Source organism: Seriola aureovittata, chromosome 14 (genome assembly GCF_021018895.1).
Source record: "Seriola aureovittata isolate HTS-2021-v1 ecotype China chromosome 14, ASM2101889v1, whole genome shotgun sequence".
In the NCBI taxonomy this organism is placed as follows: Eukaryota; Metazoa; Chordata; class Actinopteri; order Carangiformes; family Carangidae; genus Seriola; species Seriola aureovittata.
Genome location: NC_079377.1, coordinates 9,326,465 through 9,351,140, shown reverse-complemented (window position 1 = coordinate 9,351,140; position 24,676 = coordinate 9,326,465). Strand labels below are relative to the sequence as shown.

At 42.1% G+C, this 24,676-nt stretch overlaps 2 protein-coding genes across 6 annotated transcripts in view; one reads left to right on the top strand and one right to left on the bottom strand.

The window, feature by feature from the left end:
* Window positions 1-24,676, bottom strand: part of cdh23 (cadherin-related 23) — a 162,871-nt gene that overhangs the window by 30,826 nt on the left and 107,369 nt on the right. For 2 of the 4 annotated variants that reach the window (XM_056394808.1, XM_056394809.1), the window contains exons 1-5: window positions 2,885-2,939; window positions 2,556-2,705; window positions 1,543-1,671; window positions 1,014-1,142; window positions 15-242 (exon numbers count right to left, since the gene is read on the bottom strand). In XM_056394808.1, the coding sequence (XP_056250783.1) occupies window positions 15-242; window positions 1,014-1,142; window positions 1,543-1,671; window positions 2,556-2,615 (546 nt within the window). In that variant the 5' untranslated portion in view covers window positions 2,616-2,705; window positions 2,885-2,939. Of the gene's footprint in view, window positions 1-14; window positions 243-1,013; window positions 1,143-1,542; window positions 2,706-2,884; window positions 2,940-3,031; window positions 3,134-3,468; window positions 3,858-4,453; window positions 4,590-4,928; window positions 5,078-5,651; window positions 5,713-9,877; window positions 10,027-10,779; window positions 10,894-11,142; window positions 11,296-11,852; window positions 12,073-12,370; window positions 12,517-12,797; window positions 12,988-14,922; window positions 15,031-15,256; window positions 15,370-15,918; window positions 16,036-16,984; window positions 17,058-20,915; window positions 21,044-21,295; window positions 21,402-23,013; window positions 23,252-23,868; window positions 23,934-24,676 lie in introns of those variants that run through there. The other 2 variants (XM_056394811.1, XM_056394810.1) reach the window with 2 other exon arrangements.
* Window positions 6,983-9,818, top strand: LOC130181065 (uncharacterized protein C10orf105-like). 2 transcript variants are annotated; one of them, XM_056394815.1, is made up of 2 exons: window positions 6,983-7,113; window positions 8,687-9,818. In XM_056394815.1, the coding sequence occupies exon 2, from the start codon at window positions 8,694-8,696 to the stop codon at window positions 9,189-9,191; it is 498 nt and encodes a 165-aa protein (XP_056250790.1). In that variant the 5' UTR covers window positions 6,983-7,113; window positions 8,687-8,693; the 3' UTR covers window positions 9,192-9,818. The 2 variants fall into 2 exon arrangements, with proteins under 2 accessions (XP_056250790.1, XP_056250792.1); XM_056394817.1 differs by having other exon boundaries at window positions 7,038-7,081.

The window sequence follows — 24,676 nt, the reverse complement described above, 5'->3', positions numbered from 1 at the left end:
TCTTTGCGTCTTACCGACAGAGGTGGCGTCCCGTCATCTTCCACGGTGACAGTGAGTCGGTACTCTTGCTGGCGCTCTCGGTCAGGAGGGGCCGGCCGCGTCACCATCTCTCCTGTCACACGGTCCATGCGGAAGGTCAGGTCCTGGTTTCCGGCGGTTATGTAGTAAAACAGCATGGCGTTGGGGCCGATGTCTTGGTCAGTAGCCATCACTCGGAGGACTGACGTACCTCCTCCAACATTCTGCGATTCACATGATAAAAGAAGCCCCATTAAAGCAAATACAAACCTGTGACCGAATAGTAAAATATTATCATGGGAACTGAAAATCACCACTTGTAGCAGTTCTTATGACATTGTTCGGCTTCAGGTCAAGAAATCGATACATACTAAACTACAGGAACATGTAAAATCAAAGCTGAATGACAACTGGATGCAATGCTCTATGTCAGTGGTTCCCAACCTGTTCCAACTCATGACCCCGATGAATCTAAAAAACTGTTGGCGGCCCACATTAAACATTTTTATTAATAATAATAATAATAATAATAATAATAATAATAATAACTTCATTTATATGGCACTTTTCAAAATAAAGTGTTGTACATACATAAAAGCAAAACAAAGCAATAAAAGAAACAGAGAGAAGTGGCAAAGTGTTGTTTATCAAGGCAAGTATAACAGGGAGAATTACAAATACATATTTTGAAAAACAATGAAATCAATAAAAAAGACAAAAAAAAACAAACAAACAAACAAACAAAAGTAGAAACCAAAGATAAAAGCATTAAAATCAAGAAATTAAAAGCTGCTTTATTCAAGTATGTTTTCAGAAGTGTTTTAAACTGGGGCAACATTTAGCACGCCTGATCTCCTCTAATGTTTTTAAAACATTATTTAAGTTTTCATATATTACATCTGTTCACCAAAGTTGTTCTGTTTTGCAAACGCAATGCCTTCGCGGCCCACGGGTTGGGAACCACTGCTCTTTGTGATGTGCGAGCGCGCCCCTACCTCGCTTATGCTGACATTGTAGCCCCTCTGGCTTTCAATAACAGGTGCGTTGTCGTTGACGTCCAGGATGTTGATGGTGAGGGAGTGGTCTGTGTGTCTGGGAGGTGAGCCATTGTCACTGGCACGCACCTGGAACAACATACACACGCATTGGTGCATGCTTGTGTGTACGTCTGACCATATATGTACACACATGGTATGTAATGACACAGGGGACAAAGCGAGACCCAACATTCAGTCTGGTACTTCTGTGTTTTATCTTGTGTTGAGGGAAGTTGCAGTGTGTGAATAATATTTTGATGACATTATATCAGTTCAAAAACTAAAAAAATGGTCACAGATTATTTGATACTCATGACATTATGGTATCAAAAGAAGTTTTATGAATGAAACAAATCTGTTGTGTATCAGTTCATCTTAGTGCTGAGGTTAGAAAGGGTTGGGTTGTGGTTGTTCGTGTTTGTGAGATATCCTTCCATACAGATATGTGGTGAAAGATGCCATAACTACATGTGAATTGCTGCCTGACCTTCAGTAAGTAGCGGTCTACTGACTCTCTGTCCAGAGGAGCATTGACATAAACCTCCCCATGGGTGTGGTTCACTGTCTTGATCTTGAACACATCCTCCATGTTGCCTGCCACCAAAGTGAAATTGACCTGAGAGAGAGTAATGAGACAAAGAGAAAGGGGGAGAGAGAGAGAGACTGAAAGAATGAAAGTATCACATTACAGCATCGGCTTAGGTTCAGTCAGAAACTTCAGATCATAAGTTTACCTGGAATGTAAGAGTAGTTTAAAAGTTGTATTTAGCTACACAGATTCTGAATTTTGAATAAATTACAGCACAAGCACAAGTGAGACCCCAGCGGAGCATCAGAGCCAAGAGCAAATGAATTTATGATTAAGATAGAAAATTAATAAAAAAAAACTGAGAGACAGGAGGGGGATGGTTTAGCGGAGAGAAGAAAAAATAGCACGAGCAAGGTGTAAGAACCTAAGTTAAAAAATAGCGGTGAGAAAAATGTGATGCTGGCGACGTATGGGGACCACTATCCTGAGATGTCAATATCACAGTCAGCTGTTGTGAAACTGAGGAAAGCTTTGGTTGACTCATAGTGCTGTAGTGAAAATGTATAAAACTCATATGAAAAGGTACACAGACCAAAATGTGAAACATAACTTCTAAAATCTGTCACATTAACTGTTCAGATGCCTGGTGACCTTACTTGCTTTCACTTTATCTCATGGACAAAAACTGAAATGATGCATCATTTTCACTGGAGGAACATAAGGTGCCATAAAGTGATTTGGTTTAGTGCTGTAAAGCAGTGTAGAAAGGTTGATGTCAAATCAACACGGGGTAAAATGTGCTGTGAAGGCCCGTGTCCTTGTTGTCTCATGTAACTGCAGTAAATACTCCGAAGTCTGTAAACGTGTTGTGGTGATAATTCATGCCACACATACTGCAAGACCTTTAGATTTCAGTCATGTCATGTCCGTGCGAGTCCACTATTTTTCCCATTTTTATCCTTTATTCTCACCAGTCCATTCAATCCAGCATCTTTGTCCCTTCCAAGCACAACGGCCACTTTTTTCCCCATGGGTGTGTTTTCTGGGATGTCCACTGAAGTATCAGATGTGATGTCAAACTCGGGACTGTTGTCGTTCTCATCCAGAATGGTGATTGAAACCTGTTGAGAGGTAAGATCAAACGTACAGTAGGCTCTACCACAGATCACTGAACTGATACTTACCTTTGAGATTAATCAAACTAAGCTGACCAAATCTAGAAATAAAAGATAAGCACTTCATATACTGCAGATGAACACATTTTATTCTGAGCCCTATAAAAAAGGACATAAAGTCTTACCTTCTGCAGTCCCAATGAGAGATGCAATGAATAAAAGGTATGCCATTAAGTTTTCTATAACAGAACAGAACATATACTGTAATGCAATCAAAACTGCACAGGAAGAGCGGTAAGGCTTAAATAGAAATTCACGAAGAAGCGACATACCACAGTGGAGTCCTTTTTAGGTCCTCCATCATCAGCTACAACAGTCAAGGTGTACATATCCCCCTTCTCTCTGTCCAGCAGGCCTGTCACTGTGATACGGCCCTGAAACATCAAACACATCAGCATGCATCCTGCCTCCATAAAGATTCCATACCAGATAGAAATTTTCCCAATGTGACAGAAAGGGAGCAAGGACGAACATAGAGCAAGACTAACCAGTGTCATAGAAAAAAATCCTCATTTCTCATCTATCAAAGGCATCAAATAGCTTCAAAGCAAAACAAGTTCTTTGATCATCTTACAGTCCTGCAGCAAAACAAGAGCACTAGCGTAAATCGGAGGAAGAGGTATTATCGATAACACTGGGGTTAGTGGATGAACGGATGACAGAGGGTGGGTGTAGTCTTTGGCGTGTACAAAACTGCCCCCTCACTCACCGTGACGCTGTCTATCTTAAAGAGCGCCAGAGCTGCAGGTGACGTGTCAGGGTCGAAGCGGTAAGTCAGCTGGTTCAAGTTGTCGGCCGACTGGGCCTGCACTTGGACCACCTCTGTCCCCGTGGCGATGTTCTCATGTAGTGAAGCCTCATAACCGGCGGAGAAGAAGGCCACGGCCTCATCCAGCTCATTGAGTAACGTGACATACACCGTGCAGAAACCTTGGTGGAAAGGTGGAGCCTGGTCAGTGGCTGAGACGTTCATTAGATAGGTGGTCTTGGTCTCATAGTCCAGGTAGTCCACAGTGGTTACCAGGCCAGTGCTTACGTCCACCTCAAACTTGCGATCTGAACCGGACACGAGGGCGTAAGCGACAGCTCCACCATCGCCTGAACAGGAAGAAAAGGGCTGGTTAACAAAACTTGTGCTTTCAACTTTTGTAAGAGTTTAAAATATTTAGTGGAGAAAATTATTTTGAAAATCATGTAACACTGTTACACTGAAGCCATAGTTACAGTATCCAAACAGTTTCCTCCCTTCTGTGTTTTATTTAACACTGTTGTCAACCCTCTGTTGTTGTTGTTGGCTGTGTGGTGTTTATATCAGTCTCTGGCTGGTTCTAGTGCTTTGGGAAATGTTCGTCACAGTATGAGATGCGTCATAAGGTGTCTAATATATACTTTACACCATGGGAAGTGAATAGAGGAAGTTTAAACCCAGGAGCAGAAGTAGAGATTTAAATGTGTGATGACTGGTTTTGTCATCAGCTGTGATAAGCCCCTTTGCAGTGGCACCCACTAGTGTCTGGGCTGGTGACCTGCAAACAACTGATCCGTGTCAGCAGAGCAGAAGTGAGATTTTTAAAACTGCAGTTAAAAATGTCTCTCTCTGTTTATAATGTAAAGATAAAAGTCGACAACAAAGTCCAACATCAAACTCCACTTCCTCCTCTCTCATCGTTTGATTGATCTGGAGAGACACTCACCAGTGTCAGGGTCTGTGGCGCGCACCACGATCACAGAGGTGCCAATGCCAGCTGTCTCCCTAAGGCCCAGGCGGTTGTATTGTTGCTGGGTAAACACTGGCACCTCGTCGTTGGCATCATCCACATATATGATCACCTGCAGGGGACCAATATTTGTAGCTGTAACATCAACTATACATATTAACTTGGTAATTTTTAATCAACTCATCATGAAATCAGAACACAGACATAAACATCGTCCACGTAGGGGCTGGATCCTCTGAGGTCCACATTATTAGACTGAATACGTCACAAAAAAAGTTGCCATTTTGCTTTTAAATTTACGTCTTTTATCTTTTGAATTATAATTTAAAAAAAAAAAAAAAAAAAAACTACTTCAACATAAGGCTTAAAAAACATGAAGTGAAAATCTTGTGCAGTGTAGCGTCTCCACTTGTTGTGACTATCCTCTCCAGCTGCCCTGTTTTTTCCTCACCCTCACGGAGCTCCTCATGCTGCCCTCGTCACTGTTGTAGGCCTCCACTTCCAACACATGGGAGCTGCTGGTCTCTCTGTCCAGAGCCCTGAGGCCTCTTGTCACCAGCCCGGTCTGTCTGTCTATGCTGAACAGATTGTTGCTGTTCCCTGCATGCGTCCATTTACAGACACACACACACACGCACACGCACACACACACACACACACACACACAGAGAGTGAGAGAGAGAGAGAGAGAGAGAGAGAGAGAGAGAGAGAGGGAAAGTGAGACATTTTAAGAGACTTCTACAAAAATGCACATTTTAGCATTTAATCTAGTCTCTTGGTTTAGATCATTTAGCTGGAGGCATCTGCCAGTTGGTTGAGATAATTGCAGTTCCTTTGAATGCAAATTAACTTGTTTAAAGAAGCTGTCATTACTGGTATTTTCATTGTAGCAAGATTTGACTTATACACACTGACTGCCTCTCGACAAGAGAAATTACACTGAATACAAGGGGAATTTTCATACCTGCGCATCAGCATAATCTTGCCACAAAAGCTCGAATTACTAACATTATGGAAGCTTGTTTGAACCCGTTTTGAACAAATGCATTAGCGATGTTACTACAGTAAATTTAATGATTCAGTATAGTCCATCTTTGGAGTTCTTTAAGTGCAGTCGTTTTTTGAGCAAGGAGACCACGTGCAAAGGCCAAAATCAAAGGGCAGTAGCTCTTACCGGTGAGGATCCTGTACAGAACTCGGCCATTCTCCCCCTGGTCTGCATCTGTAGCTTGAACCTGTATAAAACACACACAAGCAGAAACTCTGCACTTAGATCAAATAACTTCACGGGGACAAAAAACACAACCAAATCCACAATGACATGTAAACACAAACCATCCAGCTACGTACAGGGAAACAGCAATGATATTAACCTCTCTTCACAGCTGGTACTATTACAAAATTACAACTTTTGTCTTTTTAGGCAGTCTGACAATGATGATGGCAAAATACGCAAGAGCCATAATGACTATCATTATGAGATTTGGTTACCAGTGAGTCTGTTCAGCTGGATGTTCTGCGTTTATCCTAAACAGTTACATCATAGTACATTCTTACACATTTTTATTCATTTGGTGGTTTTCTATAAACAGATGGACAAATCAGTATACTTCCTCATTCACCACACATCCACTGGTGCCCAGTGTCTTGTTGCCACAACAACCCCATCATGGCTTGGCAGTGAGAAACTCTCTCGCTCTATCACGGGGGAAATAGCCAGAAGCAGCCAAAAACCCAAACCCAGCGCAGACAGCACGGCTCCACTGCGTACACAGATAAATAGTGGAGCATGCTGGGCTGATGGTGAATGGGCCATATCATAAGACTGACTTCTGAATCCAGAGAGGCACAGAGCTGCTGGCACTGGATGAGGCTGACTTCATGTCACACTCTGTGGATGTGTCAAAACCTGTGGAGGGTGCCTACAAAGTGAATATCCAATTGCATACAGAGACAGACACAAAAAACACTTTAGTACATGTACGTGCACTCAGGTACACACAAACAGAAATACACACACACACTCTATCTCTCTCTCTCTCTCTCGCTCTCTCTCTCTCTCTCTCTTGCCCTGTGTGTCCTCCTTTGCTCTCTCTAGCTCCGCCTGTGAAGAGGGGCCCAACTTCAGTCTCATTAGCTTTATAAAGAGATGTGGAGAGGAGAGGAGAAAGAGGAGGAGAGGGGAGGGGGAGACCGGAGAAAAAAGAGGCTGGGGGTTCACATTGGTGAGTGATGAATAGGGTATTACACAGTGGACTGCACCACTTAGGCCATAAAAGGGGGTGTATAAAGTGTAAGACTACATTGCAGATCCAGATGTTGTAAGTGTAAGCATGGGGAGTGTAAGCACTGAGAGATTATTCACTAAGCCTCTGCATGGCTCAGAAAACACACTATTGTCTTTGGCTCCCTGGGATTAAAACAATAGAGGGATATTTCAACCACGATGTTGTTACCCACATTTTACCCCCTTTTCCTCCTTGTTCCCCTCTTCCTTCCCAGCATTTCCCCCTCTGTCTCTGGGAAAGTAGCAGTTTAAGGGGGGAAAAACAAGTGAGTGGAGCCAAGAAACAGGTCTGACCTCAGTTACTGGGACTAAACAAGGTGCTGTTTTAAAGAGTCTGTAAAGTGTGGGTGTGAGTATCTATTTTTGAAGGGTTTTATTTCAAATTATGAAAGGCTCAATGTAAAGAAAAATGTTAATTGCTTAGCATTTTAGAGGTGAATATGATCAAATTCTTTCAAATCTTTAGGTTGCAAGACTGTTAACATCTCATGACTGTCTCTTAAATCCGCATTTAATGTCTGCTGTGAAGTCTCATGTTGGAATGAAACCTGAAGTCCACATTAGGACATGTGAGCAGCTTGACATGTGCTTGAGTAGCTGCACATTGTCTAAGGGAGTATGTTGAGGCTTTCATATGCATTTGGTTTAGTATGATTGGGACTTATTTTGGAACGTGCATATGACTATTAGTGAAAAGAGGGTGCGCATCTGACATCTATGAACCGTTGGTGTGTTCCCAATTTTCCCATTTTTTCTTCCACTGTGTAGATAATACAGAGAAAAATACCATACATCAGAGACCACTGAGAGGCAATAAAAGGCAAAAAAAAATCTAATAAGCATTTGCTAGTGTGCTACAAAGAAATTGCTAGAGAAGTAGCAAGCACACAATTGGTCAAACTTTACAAATGTGAATAGGTTAGGCAAAGTGTGCTTGTGAAGAAGTTAAGAAATTAGTTCATTGTTTCAAAACTTGCTGAGCAGTCAGATCTGGAGGAGCAACAATGTGGGGTGATAGAGAGAGAGAGAGTACCTTACAGCTAAGCTGCCAAGCTTAAGAGCAGCGTGCCTAATCACCAATATGTGCAGTATAGCCTACAGTATGTGTGGGTGAGAAAGAAACTTTTGTGTTTGAATAGCTGTGTGGGTGTGTGTGTGTGTGTGTGTGTGTGTGTGTGTGTGTGTGTGTGTGTGTGTGTGTTGTAGCGTATGTGCTTGGAGGCGCTGACTAATGAACTGACTCTCTAACGAGCCATCCTGCTCCACTGGCCTTTTCACAGCTTTGCTGGCATTTGGTCTTAAAAATAATTTCACGTCCCACTGTGTTTCCCTTAAACCGATAAGCCATGCTTTGTCTCCGCTGAATTAGGGACAATGACATTTACAAATGTTACTATGCTGAAGATGGGGGCACACAGAATGAGGGGGGGGGGGGTAATTGGAGACTGGGGTAGAAGAGGTGGGTGCCTTGCATTTTACAAGGGGCATTTTAATAAACCCAATTTGTTTTACATTGAAGAAAGCCTGTCAAGCATTGACTGTTTTGTAGTCCTTGATGTAATAGCTACATAATTGCCGAAAATGCCAAACACTCACCACATCTGCATGTGCATGTAAGCGTTTCTGTGTACATTTGTGCGTGTGTGTGTTTATTGTATGCCCTTGAGTGTATGATCCCAATAAAGTGAAAATAAGCAACCAAATAAACCTACTCAGCTTGGTTAGGCTTGACTAGTGAGGCAAAACATGGCATATAAAGAGAGCTGCACCTGATATACGCTGATAGACTTTGATAGAGGGTGACCACACACACACTCTCTCTCTCAAACATTGCCACATATTAGGAAACAAACAAATACACACGTCCTCTCTGAAGCATCCCTGACATAATCCTCCAATATAATGTTGTTTTCTCCATCCAGGGCCAACATGAACACCACTGAGCCAGGCTCCAACTTCACCTTCACCTCCGGCACAGAAAACGTCACTCTGTCTGGCCTGACAACCACCGCCATCTCTCCCACCATCCCACAGCCTCCATCCTATTCTTCAGACATCCACGACCCCGAATTCACCATCATGGTGGTGCTGGGCTTATCGCTGCTGCTGGCAGGGTTAGCGGCCTTCCTGGCGGTGTGTCGCCGCTCCGAACAGGATGGGGACTCTGAGGCTAGCTGCAGCCCAGGGGAGAGCTTGACCCGTGGACGAAGCCGGTCCAGTGAACCCCAGCTCAAGGTGTGGAAGAGACTGGGCTCATATCGGCGTTCATACAACCTGTCCTTCAGACGACCGCCACATCGCAGACCGCACGAGCGCGAGAGCACACACGCGCCCCAGTCGCCGGCTGGACAGACACCACAGTCGGAGGCCAGTGTGGAGCCCCACCTCACTATGCCATGTCTATTTGACTATGTCACTGAAATCTGACTTGAGACTCACTTCTCCCAAAAATGTGATACACTGTATATTTTATGGTTGGTGCTGCGAACTTCACTAATATCAGGTGTGGGTGAAGAGAGTACATGAACAGAAGTTTTCGCATTTGTTTTAAGATACTTTGATTGCTAGGTGGATGAGGTTTGCTATCCCACAACAACTAAATTCAATTACAACACTCAAGATAAGGATTGGATGCATCATCAAATCTCTCTTTCTGCCCTGGATTACATTTGGTCTGATTTGATTACATCCAAAGAACAACAGCAGAGTGGGGCAAACTTAAGTCTCAAATGACAGCAGTTCACTTAAAGCTACATCACAAAAACAGCTTTTAGTTTTCACCAATCATTCAAGGTCCGAGGAAAAGCTCCTGTTCCTTTACATCAAACTGCTAATTATTCTGATGCTTTAAACCCCGTCCATCAGGTAATTCATGTGAATTAAGACAAAAACTATGAATTATTTTATACTGTGATTTCATGGAGGTCTCAAAACATCATGTGTCATCGATACTGACAAGACAAATGCAACCTGAGCCAAAAACGAGACCACTCTGTAATAGATTCTGTGTTTTGTAATTGTTACGTTAAGAATTAAATTTACATTTAAGTTCAACTGGTGAAAGTATGTTATGTTTCCAGATATACACAACGCTGAAGTGTGTGTTTTTCTACCTGGAGGATGCTGGTTCCCCGGGGCACGCTCTCCAGTATGCTGGTCTCATAGCTGTTTTGGAGGAAGATGGGTCTGTTGTCGTTAACATCCTGCACCTCGACAAACACAGTGGCTGTACCTGTCCTCCTGCTGCCCGCTGGTCCGTTGTCTATGTGCAGAAACAGACACAGTCACACACATCAGCTGCAATCATTCAGGTTGATGCTAATGCTAGGATAGATGCCAGGAAACTGAAATATTAATTTCATGGCAGTATCAAAGGCTAAAACCAAAGAATAAAAAAGTAAAGAATCTGAATCATATCATTACAACAAATATGAAAATGGAACAGGCTCTGTATTAATATGTGACATTAAACGATCCATTAATCTTCTCTGAGAAAAAGAAGAGAAACCAAAAATAGCTTCCTGTAAAGACGTACAACTGGTACATTGTTGGCTCATCAAAACTTCATTTTCTGCTGCTTGTGAATTAGGACAATATGTGTAATTCTGCTCTCTTGTACAGTTTTACATTATCTCTATCTCCTCTCCCCTCTCTTGTTTCTCTGGCCCCCTTAGCAGATAAGCCACCCTGACTCACTGGTTTCCAAAACAGGAAAACCTCAGAGTTTTTGTTCTTTTTTTTCAAACAGGAACAAAGGCAGTTGAGCAATAGTCTGAAATCACTGCAGATGTGCAGGCATAGTTTTTTTTTTTTTTTTTCATCATTGTCACACACAAGTAGAGAGGAGCAGCTTTGAAGATGACAAACAAAACAAGTAAGAAGGAAAGAAAAGTGTGAAAAGAAAACAAGCTCTATTATAACAAATACAAACAAAGGCTATGCAAAAAAAAAGGAGGATGATACAAGATGATAAAGGTTTTCTATCATTTTGACAAGATATGAATTTGTCACACACCAATAGCTTCTACGACCAGAGAGTATGCTGCCTGGGTCTCTCTGTCCAGGCCGACCACTGTCCGAACGACTCCGTCTCTGAAGCCCACGCTGAATTTACCGTCCTGATTACCACCTGAAAATACAAAACACAAGCACACTTCCAAATGAATTCACAGAATATTAGTGAAAAATACCTATTCACATACATACAATACAGCTACAATACTAAAAGAAAATTTCATGCAAGAGGAGCTCACCTCATATACAAATTCACACAGAGATGGATGGATGGACAAAGGTACTGAACGTGCACATAGTCCCCATAACTGTACAACACCGTAGCCCACAAACACACTAAACACCTCCCACTGTGACCTCTGACCTGTGATGAAGTAGCTAAGCTCGGCGTTGAGGCCAGCGTCGTTGTCAGAGCAGCTGAGGCGCGTTACAATGTGGTCTCTAGGGACACTCTCCTTCAGGGAAACATTGTACACGCGAGGGTTGAAGGTGGGCGTCTCATCATTTACATCCAGAACTGACGCACGCACACAAACACACAGACAGAGAGACATGAGGACACACAGATAGATGAGTACATGAGGACAAATAGGGCAGCAGGGCGGTGCAGTGAGTAGAGAGACAAATATTAAAAGGATTCAGGGTCTGGTGTTTGTGCTGAACCAGCTGACCTCTGACTTCCCTGTGAAGTTAAGAGACCAGTGTCTATGAAACAGTTCAAAATATTTTGATGCAACTGACTCATCTGATTCATTTGAGAAACGCCCCGAAAACCTTATTCAATTTTTCCATTCCTTTTTTTTTGTTTTGTTTTTAACCACGTTAACACCAGTCAAACCAACTGTCTCTTTGAGTATTTTCTTATTTCCCAAAAGCCACCAGCAGGTGGTAGCATCCTTCTCAGCAGAATCCTGAGAGGTCGGTGGTTAACTATCTGTCATACTGAAGTAACCCCTCACGTCACCCAGATTCCAGTCATACCGTGGCTTGGCAGTTTCATATGTGCGGTAATTTCAGAGAGAGAGCAAAAGGGAAATCAAACCCAGTTCGTCATCATCAACCAGCGACTCTCACCTGTGATAGTGAGGGTTGAAGTGGACGTGCGAGGGAACCTTCCAGCATCGTAGGCTATAATCCTCAAATGGTACTGTCCAATCTGCTCACGATCCAGGACTGCCGTGGAGGTGAGAATGCCAGTGGTGGTGTTCAGGTAGAAGTCGAGGCGAGGCATACCCATCTGCAACGCCATGGTAATCAGACCGTTCTTATCCTCGTCTGGGTCCTCCACCTGGACCTGGAGGGGAAACATCACATGAGAAAATCATTCATCTCCAGTGTTCCTCAAAAATTACTTGGAGAAAAATACATATATATCAATACATATATATTAATTCATGCTGGCTAAATGACCATATAAATTATTGTTCAACTTCACCCCCTAAATATTTAGTCAATATAAGTCTCCCTGGAGCATTTGGTAACAAATAATAATAAATCTGTTAGCAACTCTTAAATCTAAAAAAGAAAATAGAAAACTGAATTTCTATCCTTTTTTAAATGCCATCATACTTGAATATATTCTTATGTTTTACCTTAAAAACTGAGGATCCAATGTGCAGTCCCTCTGGCACTTCAGCCACAAAGGGCAGGTTGAGAAAGGTTGGATCATTGTCATTGAGATCCAGCAGGTTGACAAATACCGTGGTGCTTGCTGATGCACGTAGTGGAGGTGTACCACCTAAAGGGGGCGTCAGAGGGACATATAAAGACAAACATACACACACACACACCCCACATCTCACGGTCAAAGGAGTTTATTAGCCACAGTAAAAAGTTTCATGGTCAACATAAAACTTGAGGAATGAGGCTTGGAGAAAGAGGGTAATCGTTCAGAATTGAAAGCTCTCTACTGAGAATGATATAATGCAATTTGCGCTTGCTTACAGATGTTTTGGTGTTTCATGACTGAGAAAAAAAAACTGACACGGACGTGACCCCACATTCATACACACTACTCACGGTCGACAGCTGAGATGATAATGGTTTTCATGAGTACTGTGTCCCTGGGGTTGGAGCTTTCCCTGTCCAGGGTTACTCCACTGGTGCGGATCTTCCCTGTGCTGCTGTTGATGGTGTAGAAGGGGTTTTCTGGACTGATACTGTACACCACTGTCCCATTTTCCCCATTGTCAGGGTCCACTGCCAACACCTGGAAAAACGAGAGATAAGGAAAACCTTTGTACATAGTTTCTTTGGCATGAGGTCCTTCAACAACCTCCCTCCCAACAAAAGGTAACTTGCCCATTGCTTGCTGGACCATATACTGTATAAGAATCCTCAAGTTACAGTATATGGCTTAATAAAGGTGGATTAACAAGGAGGATGGGGCAGGAAGGATTTAAGACACAAACAGAGGAAGGATGAGGAAATGAAGGGAAGGAAAGAGACAAACAGTAATTGTAATAATAATGGTAATAGTAATGAGAACACCTCACCCCCAGAGCATCTTCACACATGCAACACTTTCCAACTGCTCTAACACATCAGTCAGCTAAAAGAAAAATGGTAACGTCTCTTTTCTGACACAAAGTGGCAATGGGTGATGAATGCGTGAAGCCGGGAGCCTGACTAAAACACTGGCTGATTTTTAAAGAGCTGATCAATTATTCAGTGCGCTGACTAAAAACGCTGGAAACTGGTTAATTGGTCATTAGAGGAACAAAGGTCTTCTAGGTATTTAATTATTAAGGGGACATAGTAGGTAGGCATCTCAGAGGCCAATTGATTAGCAACTGCACAGACAAAGGTAGGTGATATAAGATGTGGGGAAGTGCCAGTTGAACTAATCAATTATGGCCTGAGCAGAGCACATTAAAGCGGCGTGAGAAAATATATTAGCTTAGTCTATAGAACTGTAGCTGTGGACTGACTGCAGATTGGCAGAAAAGCGAATATTATTTTGAAACAAGATATTAGTGTAGGCTCACTGTGTGTGTGTGTACGTGTGTGTATAGGTACTGAATGTAATAGGCTGCAGTGGTGATGGTGGGGTGCTCTGATATTTGAGTGGGCTGATCCTTGCACTGGGCACAGCTACCAAATTCATCGGCTCGCTGGACACCTCCAGGAGGACTCAGCATGTGGCCTCTTGTCACCATGGAAACACTGGCTGGGCCAGAACTACACTGGGGCCAATTACAGGACTGTAAGCCTGGGTGGTCCATTTTATTGAAAAATGGTCATAGGGGCAACAGTGTCTGTCCACTGAGCGCAGAGAGTCACATACAGTATGCATCGCATCACTGGATGCACCATGAATGAACTAAACTGAGGAATGGCTACAAGAGAACAGGAATAAGTGGAAAATGTAGCAACATTTTAGCAGCGCAACACTTGTATCTTTCATTTCCCTTTCCTCACCATTTCTCCATTCCACTCTCTTGCTCCGCAAGATGGGTTCTCGCTTCCTTCTATGCCTCGCAGCTGAATAATTTCCTATGCGTATGACTGCAGGCTACATTTTAATTAGCAATCGGACTCCCTTAATTACACTCACTGACGCCTCTTTAATTAATGGACAATCAGGACTTAATTAACAACAACACATTGCCAAAGACACCAACAGGACAATGAGAGAGTTTGGGGTAATATTAGAGTGTTTACTTTGTGATTACATATATAATAATGACTATTTGTCCATCAATAGGGGAGGAGTATGAACGCCGATACACCCCTCAAAATGCCCTGTTTTCATGTACAGTATGTCTTTAATGATCTTCCAGTGAAAATGATCCAGACTCTTTGATCACTCTGCTCTGAAACCAAGCACTTTTATTAAAACCCACACCTTTTGCCTGATTCAAGTTTGCAAAGTCAGAGTAATCACAGCTTAAAATCAATAAATCCAAAAAGCACCACTCAAGGATACTTGGGTTCTTTCTACATTTGAGTACAAAGAGTAGAAGCCAACATTTCAGTTAGTTGATTCCAAATGCTTCAAGCACGACCAATCATACTCGAAATAAACAACAAACGCTGGAATTATTGTTCCGGTGTGTTCATTCGTGTTGTTCACATGACCATTTAATTAATTGCCAGCTAATCAACCAGGTAAAGTTCTCCAAGTTGGGCAAGGTGCACTCACAGAGATAACATCTGTGTTTATTGGGCTCATCTCCACTACGTTTGCATTGTATGGCTCATCCTTCCACACAGGTGCGTTGTCATTGATGTCCAGGATAGTAATGTTCACCTAAAAAAAAAGTGGGGGAGAGGGAAATTAAGGTCAATGAGAAATGACATATATGATGTCAGTTATATAAAAGACCTTGGACCATCACGACCAAACCAAAAATAGTAGAAGATATACCGCACGTTCAACAGAATCTAATTATACCCAGAAGGATTAGGATTAGTAAATTTGTGTTTTCTGTGACCTCCACGTGGGATCATATGAATGATGGCAACAAAGCTGTTACCGTGGCGATGCCAGTCTTCTGCTGAGGGCCCACCCCTCCATCTACTGCTCTGACTATCAGGATGTACTCTGACTTCAGTTCTCGGTCCAGCAGGGCTGTGGTGGTGATCTCTCCTGAAACCCACATGGAATCAGATCAAAAACATGTATAAAAAAAAAAAAAAAAAAAAAATGCACCAACCAGGGCACCCGAATGATGGGCAGGTGCCATTACAAAGCAGCTTCTCATGTCAGGATGAATTGAGTTAAAAGTCAGAATGAATCACCTCAGATTTACAAACAGCTCTTTAAAGTCTCCAAACTGAGCGGTAGGGAACGCGATATAAGCAAAACCAGTCATAATGTGAATATAAGCAAAGTAAAGAGCCATAAAAGGAAAACGGTATTTCAGACACAGATCTAAATAAACAGAGATACTTAACTTAATTTTCAAGCAAAGTATGAAAGCAAAATTATTTAAAAAAAAAAAGATTAATCTCAACTCAAATTCAAAATTCAATCAAATCTTAATAATTATATCTCAATTACAAGAATAAAAGAAGAGTAAAATACACACACTTGCACATGTTTGTGTGTGTGCATACATGCACGCACGCACGCACACACGCACGCGCACACACACACACACACACACGCACGCACGCACGCACACACCACACCTACCTGAGCGCGAGTTGAGACGGAACTGAGAGGAGCCCTCCAGGGAGTAGATGAGTGAGGCCTGGCCAAACTCCCGGGAGGCGTCCAAATCAGTAGCATTCACAAGCAGCACAGTTGCCCCTGTGGAGGAGAGAGAGGGATGAAGTGAGTGAGACAGAGAGAAAGTTACAACTCACAGAGTGGGAGAAAAAGGAAGGAAAAGAAGGGAAAAAATGAACTGAGAGACAGAGTCATGGGAAAATATGTGAAGTCTAGTAAAGAGGAAAGACAGACAGAGGCAAGCTGCAGAGACAGACTGAAATGGCATTCACAGAGCTAATTTCTTCACCGCCCCCATCCACAGCTCAACTGATGGCATGGCAGTGAGTGGGTTTATGGATTAGTGGATTATCAGCTTGTTTGGCACAGCCCATACTTGGCACAGTCCTGATCAATACTCAGGCAGGCAGGGGGATGAGAGGCTAGCCAGAGCCGCAGGGCTAGCCCTGAGCTCAGCCTTGTAGCCCAAGCCTTAGGCCCCCAGCTCAGCCAAGCTCGGCCAAGCACTTTAGCCATAGTCCTCTAAACCTCAGCCCTGGCCCGAGCTATGTGCTCCTTCAAAATCGGGTCCGAAACACAAAAAGTGCCCAGCGTCTGTCAGCTGGAGCTCAGAGAGAGAAAGGGGCGGTCAAATATCTCATTTCCCTGTAGCGACAGAAACTAATCTATTGTCTGGGATAAAAGAGTCTTCTGAATGCATGCATGAGAATGAATATAGCAGCCGGTGATTTCGCCTTGAATAGTCAACACCCTGCATTCTTACTGAGCATTTTAAAACATTATGCAAAATCACGACAAATAAGACAGTAGAGGCCAGAGGAAGCAAATAAGATAAAACATAAAAATATGCCCCCAAGAAAGCAGAGCTATTGGTGAATACGCTAATAGTAAAGCAATTGAAATAAGAGGAAAATGTATATGCTACACACTATAATCTGTTTGGAGTGTTTAAGTGCTGTGTTGGTTGTACAGACCAGAAAAATGCATTGTAGCAACTAAACTGTAACCCCAAATGTATAAACTGACTCACCAGCAATAATGTTCTCTGGGATTTTGACGATGTAGGACGGCTTGCTGAACTCTGGTGGGTTGTCATTTTCATCCTGGAGGAGGTATAAACATCAACAACAGCTCAAATCAATGAGCTAAACAATGTGAAAATGCAAATGATGCTTAAAAAATAGAAACTAAAAAGGGTTTGAAGCTGTCATCACACATTAGCACTGAAAATAACATATGTGGGAATTAAGAGATGGCGGAGCGCAAAATGTTTTAAAATAGTTACACAGTGGTAGTAGTAGTATCTCTTAGACGATAGCTAGTCAGTTCATTAAACAGTAAATGCAATTAGCTGAGATAACTTACTACTACAGACTACTGGAATCATGCAAAATCTGAATAACAGACAAGGAAATCAAATTAAACATTATCATTGATGGAATTACCTCATACAAAGGCTGATCAAGACCTGTAATTAGACAGCCATGCCTACAACATGGAACGGCATCCACTGTCATATGGACTTCCCCAGAGCATTTATATTTCTCACAACCTCCCACTCATTGAATTAGACTCTATTTCATACCAACGCATCCAGTTGTGTGGCTATTTGCAGAGAGGCTCCCCACTGTTTGAGCTGCTGAGAAATGTTAACACTTAAACAACAGTCACTGGCACCATTATCTATCTGGGCTCTGTGTTACACTGGTGCAAAGCATTGTGTGTGTGTATTGCTGCCAGTGACTGATAAACCCCTGTGGTGTGAGTCACGACACTGTGGAGGACAGAGAGAGAGATACGGAGACATAGAGGGAATACAGAATTGTGCACATCTCTCCCTGTTGGTTTTAGCATTCTAGCATAGATCTCTTCATTGTTTAACACAGTATTTCTCCATCATGTAGAATGTATATAGATATGCTTTCTGCCCTTGCATATCAAAGAATATTCCAGCTGGATTCATCTATTCTACTCTGTCATTTCTTCTTTTATGACGAAAAAGTTCCATCTATAATGGATGTCTATCAGGGGAAATGATCTTAAGAGCCAGGAGAGATCCTTGTTATGAGCTCTGGCTGCTCATTATACTTTTACTGCTGTATTTATAGTATCTTAGAAAAAAAAAAACAAAAAAAAAAAACATTCACGTTAACTATTCAAACATGAAAAGAAAAGCAAAGAAACAGACAAAATCATTTAAAGGATAACACTTGACACAGTCTGTTATACGGTGAGTTCACCGTGTGTTACAGAGGCTTTAGATTAATTCCATCGGGACCTTCTCAAAACTGCAGAGTAAGATTCTCACAGTGTAACAGAAATACACCAGAAACGACAAACTTCTACTGTCTATACAATAAATCATTTGTGATCTATTGTGTGTGAGTGTCAGGGCAAGACTAATGACTAATGTCTTAAAATTAGATCCCTCAATAATCAAAGATGGATGCAAGTGGATGCAAAATCAGCAATGCAATGTAGCAACATGTGTTATCGCTAATTGTGATAGGTATAAGGTACATGACTGCATACTACTGTGGTAATATAGAACAGCAAAAAAAAAAAAAAAAAAAACGCAGTATTTGAACATGTGCCAAAAAGTAGTTTCAAAAAAATCCACGGTCTTAACAAATAACAATAAAAAGACATTATGTAACTAGTTATGAGCTTGTTGACATATATCATGTTTTGGATCAAACGATAATTTAGACACAGATATGGAAAAACATAGTGTAAGTAACATGGCATACATGGGAAAATAGCACATAAGATTTAGGGAAGAGAAAATCTAAATGAAATGCAATCAGGCTGCAGGGAAACATGCAACAGAAACAGCAGCAATATCTTGTAGCAGAGTATCTTCTTTTTTTAAGTCTTTAATATGTTAAACCATCTCTGAACCACTGTTTCTCTATCTCTGTGTGTGTGTGTGTGTGTGTGTGTATGTGCGCGCGCAGATGGCTGTGACTTTTTCCACTGCCTTAAAATAAGACATTTAGCGATAAGTCTGACAAAAGCAAGCGAACTGGAAGCTCAGATAGCTGCACAGTCTGTGATAAAAATGCAAACAAAGCTGCAGTCAGACATGGATCAAAAGGTACTCATAATAATATAGAATAATGAAACGCAATATGTAAGTGAAGTCGAAGACATGTGTTACAATCCAGCATGAGCTGGCTGACACCTGTCACACACTGGATCAGCATTTAGATAAGTGAAAGACAGCTTAGTCTTTATTCAGAACATAAGATGTAACAGCTCCACAAGTTCCTCTGAGGGCACAAGTCTTAGACCCCAAAGTTTTTCAGAGTCACATCTGGGGGGGAAGTTAAATGAAAAGGTTCCTGTAAAAGTTTGGAGATCGTGCCTTTGAACGTGGGGAGACTGTAAGGATTTTGTCACAGGGTGTGTCTGCCGCGGCAACAAGAGAGTCATTAAATATTTTCTGAAAAAGCTTGAGGATTTACAAAAAAAAAAATGTGTGAATTAGAAAAGATTCTCAGCTAAGAGGAAAAGGGCTATCAACAACAAGTTTTTAACTTTTTAAGCACCAAAAAAACAAACAAACACTGTCACATAATTAGGAAGGTTCAAAGGATTTTTGCAAAAAAAAAAAAAACACTAACAATGGCAGTGAAGACAAGAATCTTCTATAACTGTACACAAATTTCGTAGCCTTAATTACAGTATTGGGAATAAATATAAACACAAAATACATGGACAACAGAGAGCTGCAACATATATCAGCAAACATGAAGAAGACTCCATTACACGCCAGTATGAGCATAAGGGATCAATTTGCATCCTGCGAGGTACTGGTTTTTATACTGATTACCGGCCACAGCAGTAGTGTTGGTATTGTTTTCAACATCCATTCATTAAAGATGAATTCACAATTATTCATAACATTTTATTTTACAATTTTTCAATCAGTGCATGGATTTCATAAAAAGCCTGTCATTTCACTGACATGGAAAAGGGTTCATCTAGTGACTGAATACAGGTGGATCTGCACTGCGGTTGAGGACCGCTGGGATACCAGTAATAGTTGTGTAGCAAAAATATGTAACGGACCATGTATTTTTAAAAATACGGTTGTTCGTGTATCTGTAGTGCTAAGAGATTGTCCCATAGGCTGGACATGTGGAACAATGATAATGAATGAAAAATGGACGCTGGCTCTGCCGGTTTGAGGATTTGGTCAGACTGTCCCGACCTCAGTGAGCTCTGTGTAAGAAATGAAATTACACTGCAGTGGCTGGGGTCTGACTCTGAAAATGTTTTTGTTTCTGAGAACATTTATCTAACCCTCTGATCCATATCAGTGACATTAAACATCAAATAACATCTACTAGTAGCAAGAACACTGGAGTGGTTTCCCTTACAGGGAAAATATGTCTTCCTCTTAGTAATACTGTGAAATCATTATGAACCTCCTAATTTTTTATAGATAAAGCAAGACTTCTGAATACTTGCACTGAACAAAGTATATGGCAAGACATGACAGTAGGGACATCATTTCATACATCTTTTCATCTGTGAGAAGTTATAAACATCCCTGGGTTATATATCCTGTCATCAAACTGTACAAGAGGGATTTTAATGTGTTTTTAAACTTTACAGCTAACACACCACATGTTGTCACTTTTAATAAGAACAGAAGACAAGTGTATGTGTATTGTTATTAAGGTGGGCTGTAAATTTGACCACAATCTGGAGATACTAACTAACTAAGTACCAGCTTGTAGAAAAGATCTCTCACAGCTTGAATATGATTGTAGAAGATTATATTTGGGTAAGGCCCATAGATTGTTGGAAAGTGCTGACAGAGACTGCAGTGAAGTTGTTTCGGTTTAATATTTTCATTCTGTTTTAGATGTGACCATTCATAAAAGTACTAAGGTGTGTGTATCCGTGTAAATGTGTATGTGTCCATGTGCATGTTGCAGGGTCTTACTTACAATCACCTCCACTGTGACAGTGACGGTGCTGTTCAGGGCTGGGTTTCCCCCATCTTTGGCCATTACTGTCAAGTAGATCATCCCTTTGGGAACCTGCTCGTAGTCGAGAGGCCTGGTCACACTGATCACTGGTGAGGGGGGGGGCACAGATGGAGAAAGGTGAGGTTTTGTGCTGTATGTGATCTACAGCAACATCACTGCTTAGTTTTAGGTCAAATAGCAAACAACAAACAAAAATGATACGAGTGTAAACAGGTTACGCTCAACTTAAAATGTGAGTTTAGCTGGTCTGAACATCCACAACGTCCCTGACAATATTGTAAATGGAATAATCAACCGTATCAAAGATTGCAGCTTCATGCTCCTAGAGGTGAGTGTACCTGCGTAGCCCTCCACCATGACAATGCTGAAGAAATTGAGGAAGGCTGAGGCTGAAGTGATGGTGTATGTCAGAAGGTTGTTGGGAGGAGAATCCTCATCTGTAGCCTGTGGGTGGGCAGACAGGGGTGGGAGAGTGGAGGATGGTGCTGCCTTTAGCGTATGTCTCAGTGACAGTCAACAGTCCACAGAGAGAGGAAGTTTTGAGTGAGTAGCATAAGAAAACATACAGGGTGACAGGACAGATGCTGCGGTAGACAGCGCTAATATTTATATGTGTATGTTTCCACAGCATGGGTGCGTGTGGGTCTGTGCATGTGTGAAGCCAGGAAGCCGTCAGTCAGTGATGGCATATTATTGGACAGATTAAGGCTGATTCTGGCTATTAGTGACGCAGGCGTCAATACTGGATGAACACCAACCGAGCCAAGACAAGCCAAGCAGGCAGAGGACAGATGAAACCATACTTTGCAGGGCTAATCCACAACAACAATGATGACACCCCCTCATTATTCTTGAGTTGGCAGGAACTTAAACATGAGTCCTCCGGCTGTGAGGAGAGTCTACTGGGCCTCACTGGCATCATTAGAGGCTGGACAGGTTGTCAGAAACACTCACTTATATCTCTCCGTAACACGCATACATCTACTCTTTGATTTAATGCCAAAACGTTGAGTAAGCAATACCTTTCTTCCCCCACAACGCAGTCAGCTGCGTTTTTCTCTTCCAGACTCGTTCCTATATCACATTTCGACAAATACTTTCATATTAGATTGTCATTTACCACTCAAAAGGTAAGAAGAGTTGGGGGCAGCAAATCAAATAGATGAGCGGCAAAGGAAGTGAAGGAATCAGAAGTGTGGAGAAAATGAGGAAAAAGGTTTAGCTGTTGGAAAGCATAAGTACTGTAGTAGGAGGCACACACCTCCCAGGCATTGTTTGGAAGAAGAAAGAAGCAAACAGCTGAAAAGCCTCTCTTTGCTTTGTCTCTCACAACACATCCTCTCCCTCTATCTATTTCAGTCTTTTTCCTCTCTCCTCCTTCTCTGCCTGTTTTCGGGGTAGCGTGTGAGTAGGTGTGTGTGTTCTTGTGTATTTGTGTGTGTGTGTGTGTGTATTGTAGATTCCAGGGCATATCGCTGACACACAGAATTGTGCGACTGGTTTAATATCAGCGGCGTTTAAAGTTAGCTCAGACTAATCAAACACAGGGAGCCAAGCGTTGAGCCGGGTCCTCAGCTCAACTCCCACAACGTAAACGCGAGGCACCGCGGTGCACTGGGGCAGGGTAAGTCACCGCTGTACCTGCTGCCACAAGGGACATAATAGCATTTCTCTCCAGAGCTCAATCAAAGGAAACGCTGAGCCATTAGTTACCATTGTGCCTGTGTACCTCTGCCTTTTCGTGTGGCAGTGACTGATGACCAACACAGCGGGGCAACCTGTTCTTCACACAAACACACAAACACACGACTCCATGATTATAGTAAAACAGAGGAAAAACAGGAAGGAAGAGGAGAAGGGCAGCAAACCAAAGGATTGTGAGTCTGATGACTGGCAGCGTTAGAGTCAGGATGAGATCCTCTGTGGCAGATGTTAGTAAAACTGTACATGTGTACATACTGTTATGTACAAAAGTACTACAGGAATATTTTAATCTTAAATCAATAATTTACAATAACTATAAGTAAGTGCGTGTTTTTTTTTAGTCACGTCTCACCCTGACTCGAGCCACCGGCTGGACGGCCTGTTCGTTCTCTCTCAGAGAGCCCACGTACGCCTCCTTCTGGAAGAGTGGTGCATTGTCATTGACATCCAACACATTGACACGGATCCTCCCCGTGGTCTCCTCTCCGCCGCCGTCCCTCGCCAGCACGGTCAGTGTGAAACGCCGCATCAACTCATAGTCGAGTCTGGCCCGCAGAATGACCCAGCCCGTCTCATCGTCCAATGAAAACCTGGACAAAAAGAAAGAAAAAAAGAAAAAAAGAAGAGAAATTGGAGGCAGGTAACCTCAACAAATATGGGGAGGATTATTATCGTTTAACTTATTACGTTATAACGTGTTAAAGTTTATTGTTATAAGAACATTGACATTCTACATCAGACGTCAGATAAAAAAGTGTGGATGTGGTTTGGAGGGGCTCACTGATCTGTATTTGTTCCACTGTTGAGTTTTATTGTACTTCTTTTATCTGCTAGTGAGATATACTGAAGAGTTAATGCTTTCTCATAGAGGCTTAATAAAAGGCCCATTACAATGCATCAAACGATGACTGTTCAGAATCTTGTCATTCTAGTTAAATGCAACAAATGACAAAATAAACCAAACAAGAACACATGGTTAATGTGAGTGTGTGTTTTACTTTGTCTGTGATTCTGTTGGTTTGTGGCCTGAAGGGAGCAGATGTAAAGGAAAGTGCCAGATATCGTTGTAGCTCAGCTGTCTCTGGCAGGGCCGTGTGGCACTAACAGTGCAGTACAGTCGTTCACCGGCGGCCAGATACATGAAAAATTGATTGTGGCTGTGTGTTTGTGTGGACTGTTCGAGTATGTCTGTGTAACTGTATCTTACTGGTCCGGCTCGTCACTGAAGTAGTAACGCACAATCCCAAAGGTGCCTGCGTCTCCGTCTGTAGCCTGTACAGTAGAGACAAAAAATTTAATTTTCAAAATCATGTTAACTTCCTTATAAAGTTTTAAGGCACATTCAGCTTCAGTTTTGCTTTTCATCCTGAAATTTTTTTTTTTCTCATCTATGTTTATTTTTGCTTCACCTGTTAAATTTCATCCCTTTCAGGATTAATATGCAAATGTGTTTCATGAGGGGGGTAAAAATGTGCTGAGCACTTCAATCAAGATGTTGTCTTGTTAAGTGTGTGATCAAGTGTTGTTGCCTTTTTTAAATGCTATTGTGAAAACTGAAGTGAGGAGAGTTCATGCTGTCCTGATAGTTACCACATGCAGGCACAATGTGCCAGCGACAAAGTGCTGTGACTTGGTTTGTAACGAGTGAGATGAAATTGTGATTTTGTGACAACCAGAAGTTCAGTACAGCAGAGTAACAGACGTTTCTTCCCATTTCATGTTAAGTGTAACTGTTATTATATTATTCCTCTGTATACATTTGTGCTTTTGTGTACATGTGCTTGTGTGAGGTTAACAACACTGTATTTACTGACAAGATGAATCCGAATAGCTGCATGAAATAATCTCTCATGACTGAGTTTTGCTCAGCCTCCTAAATTTCTCACTCCAACAGCTGCCTATGACGGTATGACTTTATGATAAAACATGCAAGCCACGCTTCGCTCTCCGGAGGTGTTGACTGGATTCAATCTGATGGGAGAACTGATACATTTTCCTCACCCGCATGACCCGCC